Source organism: Alligator sinensis, unplaced genomic scaffold (genome assembly GCF_000455745.1).
Source record: "Alligator sinensis unplaced genomic scaffold, ASM45574v1 scaffold469_1, whole genome shotgun sequence".
NCBI lineage: Eukaryota > Metazoa > Chordata > Crocodylia > Alligatoridae > Alligator > Alligator sinensis.
The window spans coordinates 974,368-977,866 of record NW_005841934.1 but is presented as its reverse complement, the minus strand read 5'-3'; the positions used below and the strand labels follow the sequence as shown (position 1 = coordinate 977,866).

General features: G+C 47.7%; 1 protein-coding gene across 2 annotated transcripts in view; it reads left to right on the top strand.

The window, feature by feature from the left end:
• Positions 1–4: 4 nt before the first annotated feature.
• ATXN7 (ataxin 7) overlaps positions 5–3,499 on the top strand; it is a 73,326-nt gene continuing 69,831 nt past the window's right edge. Inside the window, exons 1-2 of one of the 2 annotated variants that reach the window (XM_025198997.1) lie at positions 5–107; positions 621–689. In XM_025198997.1, coding sequence (XP_025054782.1) covers positions 5–107; positions 621–689 — 172 coding nt within the window. The remainder of the gene's footprint in view (positions 108–620; positions 690–3,499) is intronic. The other variant, XM_006019601.3, reaches the window with a different exon arrangement.

Sequence of the window (3,499 nt, the reverse complement as noted above, 5' to 3'; positions counted from 1 at the left end):
GGCAATGGCGACCGTCGGGGAGCGCAGGTCCCTGCCCAGCCCCGAGGCGATGCTGGGGCAGCCCTGGAGCCACTGGGTGGACTCTGCGAAACTTCACGGGAACGACGGTGAGCGCCGCGCCGCGCCCGCGATCCCGGCGGAGGGAGGCGTGTGTGCCGGGGCCCCCAGAGCCGCGGCACCCCTTGCCCTGCGCTCGCGGGGGTGCTGGGGACCGGGCCAGGCCGGGCTCTCTTTACCCCCCCACTTCTCCCAGCTCCTTGGAGGGTGTCAGAGTCACAGGGTGCCATCTCCTCCCTTCCCCGTCTGTAATCCGGCTCACGAGACCCAGGGACAGGTACCTCCTCTCCAGATTTTGGCTTCTTGGGGTTGGGGGCACTCCCTGTGAGCAGGCATGATCCTTCCTGGGGTGTACTTGGAGGGTCTCCCCATCTCTCCCACACACCTCCTATCTACATGTTTATGAGAGCGGATGTAGGAGAAGCGTGCGCGTGTGCGTATACCCGTGAGTGTGCAAGCACTTTGCACTCGCCTCACTTGCCTGGGGGCGGCGCAGCAGTTTTGCACACGTGCTGGTGGGCCCTCGTGTAAACTGACGTCTCGCTGTTGGTCCGTTTGTTTAGGAACCGCTGTGGAAGAAAGTTTCAAGGAGTACGGGAAAAACCGAGAAGCGATGCGACTTTGCAGAGAAGGTGAGTGCGAATCTTAAGCACCAACGTGTACAGAGGGGCTTCGCTGCGTGTAGTTGGGTTCTTGGAACGTGCGAAAAAACGCCGGGTCTTCAAGCACCGGGAGTTTGTAGCCCCCGAATAGCAGATGGAGCTGCAACTAAATAGAAATTTACTCAGAAGCACAGGGGTAAATCTTGTAGTATTGTTCAGACCTTTTTTTTTTTTTTTTTTGGGTAGGCCTTAAACCTTTTTGATGAGGCCCATATATTTATGAGAGCGGTGCCCACCATCCTAGGACATCTTCCTGTCCTCAAAGTCTGAGTTGATCTGAGTTGTTTCAGTAGTAGTGCATTGATCTGCCTTTTTCCCTAGTCAAGTCAGTGTTTTGGGGTTATTTTTTAGTGTGCCTAGTAGGAGAAGCCAAATGACAGCTAACACCAAAACTGTGGTAAACCAGCTTTGACATTGAAAGTGGAAATGTTATTTAAAGCTGCAGACAACAGGTGATGAATCTCATTAATTGTCAGTAATTTTGTATTAGGGCAAAAAACAGCAATTAGTCTGGCTTTGGCATTTGCATGGTTGCCTCCATTCAAAGGCAGAAAAATTTTCGAAGGGTTTCCTAATCTTGCTAACTCTGATTCGTCTCCCTGCCAAGAACATCCTTCCAGAAGTGTGCTGTGTGTCTCTTAAATTTTGTATCGGTTAGGCCTGCTCTGAGTAGTTTATGACATTGTTGAAAAGCCAGAGGTAGAGGTAGCTGGCAGTGGGACTAAAGTCACAGAGATGTAGGACTGGAAGGAAGCTCCGGATCTTCTAGAAAGGATCAAACACATCTCACCCCATCCCTGGCAGATGTTCATAGCCAAGCTCTGAGTATTAGTGAAACTGGTGAAAGCAACTGTTGCAAATCTCACACCTCAGAGAGGGCAAAAACAGCAGGCTTTACAGAGAACAATTCTGCTAGTCAAACCCACTGGGATATTTTTATCATCTGAGCAATATGTACAGGCTATGCACTTCTTGAAATGTTGCTTTTTAGTTATCCTCCTATACAGGCCTGATATTTGTGTGCAGTACTTTGTTTTTTTTCTGAATGACTAAGTGATTCAAATAGCAATTTTAATTATACCTATTGCAACAAACACGGAACAAGGCTCACATCACGCACATGACGTGTGTGAGGATTCCCTCAGTTATGTCCGACTTTCACGCCTCTTGCTCCTGACCGGGTTTGTAAAATGCAAAGTTTCCAGATTTTTTGAGGTTACCTTCGGGGCACAGGAGAATCTTCTTTTACTTGGGGTGCAGTCATTTAACTCGTTTTGCCTGAGCTGGGCCTTGAGACTGGGCCTCTTCCCAGTGATTCCAACCACCTGAATAACTTGCCAGCGTAGAGCCTAACTTTGAAGGGAATCATAAAACACTTTCAGAGCTGAAGCCAAAAATAGCTTATTCTGTCAAGATTTCAAAACTTTTCTGTTTCTTTTCAGCCCTTTACCTTGGTAATTAAATTTTAACCCAATATTTCATGGGGTTATAACATATTACCTGGTGTAAAAAGAGCTCCGTTGACAAAACAAAACAAGTGCCACTTATGCATGAATGTCAGTGAAAGTGAGAGACAACAAGAAGTGTCTGTGTTTTGATCTGAAAAGCAGACCTAGAGAATCTTACAACTAAAAATTTTCCCTGGCTAAGGGGTTATGTACCATCAAGTTTGAGCATTTCTATAAGCAGTTGGGCTTTTACAAACATACTGCTGAAGAATTTAGGTGTGACAAATATATATATTCTGTCCAATCTATTGCACGTCTGACTCTCTGTTACCATAGTATTGTCATATCTTGCAATCATGTTTGTAAGTTTATCCTCGTGATGCCTTACGTGGGGGGGCAGATATTTTACCCATTTTACAGATAAGCTACTGAGGCACAGTGCGCCACATTGGCAAAAGGACTCGAGGAAAATTCAGGCAAATTTAACCTTGTCTTCAAGTCGTTTTAACTTGCGTAAAAGATTTTGGGACCAGAGAGCGAACTAGGCTGAAAGTCCTGGCAGACTTGCGACTAGGAGCTCACCTAGCAGTACAGAGGCCAGTAATGGTGCAGATCTCTCCAATCTGGGTGAGCACCCTGATCAGTAGGCCACCCTGTCATGTTAACTCTGTTGTGCGCTCTGTTGCACAATGAATTTCTGCAAAATGGAATGACTTTGATAGGGAGATTGAGAGCCATCCCCACCGCTGAATGGGCTGTAGTCTCATAGTTATGGTGTGCTCCTGGGGGTGTGTGCTGTTCTCACACATGATGGGTGAGAGATCTAACCACTAGACTCATACAAGTGTGGAGAGGCAGGCACCACTTCCTCCTCCTTTGGCTGCATGTTCAGAGAGAAGTGTCCGTGGTTGGTTTCTGACAGAGAGGGTTTTGCACCTAGCTCGAGGACAGAACTCTGGGCTGTGTATCCCACACAGAGTTAGGAGTCTAAATCCCACTCTATCGAGGGCATTTCTTAAAGGCCAGCATGAGTGGCTCCCTGCTTGTTTTAACTTTTCTTATTCTGCTGTACCTTGATGTCTCCATGCATGGTGTAGGGGGACGTAGATGCCAGACTACAGGCATCTGTGAGATGGGTATCAGCATCCTCAGCAAAGCCAAGCCAGGTTTCTTTGTGATCTGGTCCCAAGGCCCTGTGGAGGCCTGTGACCCAAATGGAAATGGCCTCTCAGTTCCAGTCTAGTACTTCCACAACTGCATGGTCCTCTCTGTTTGCTCCATGCTGCTGTTTGTTTCCTGATTCAAAACCATGTGCTTCTTCCCTCTTCTGAC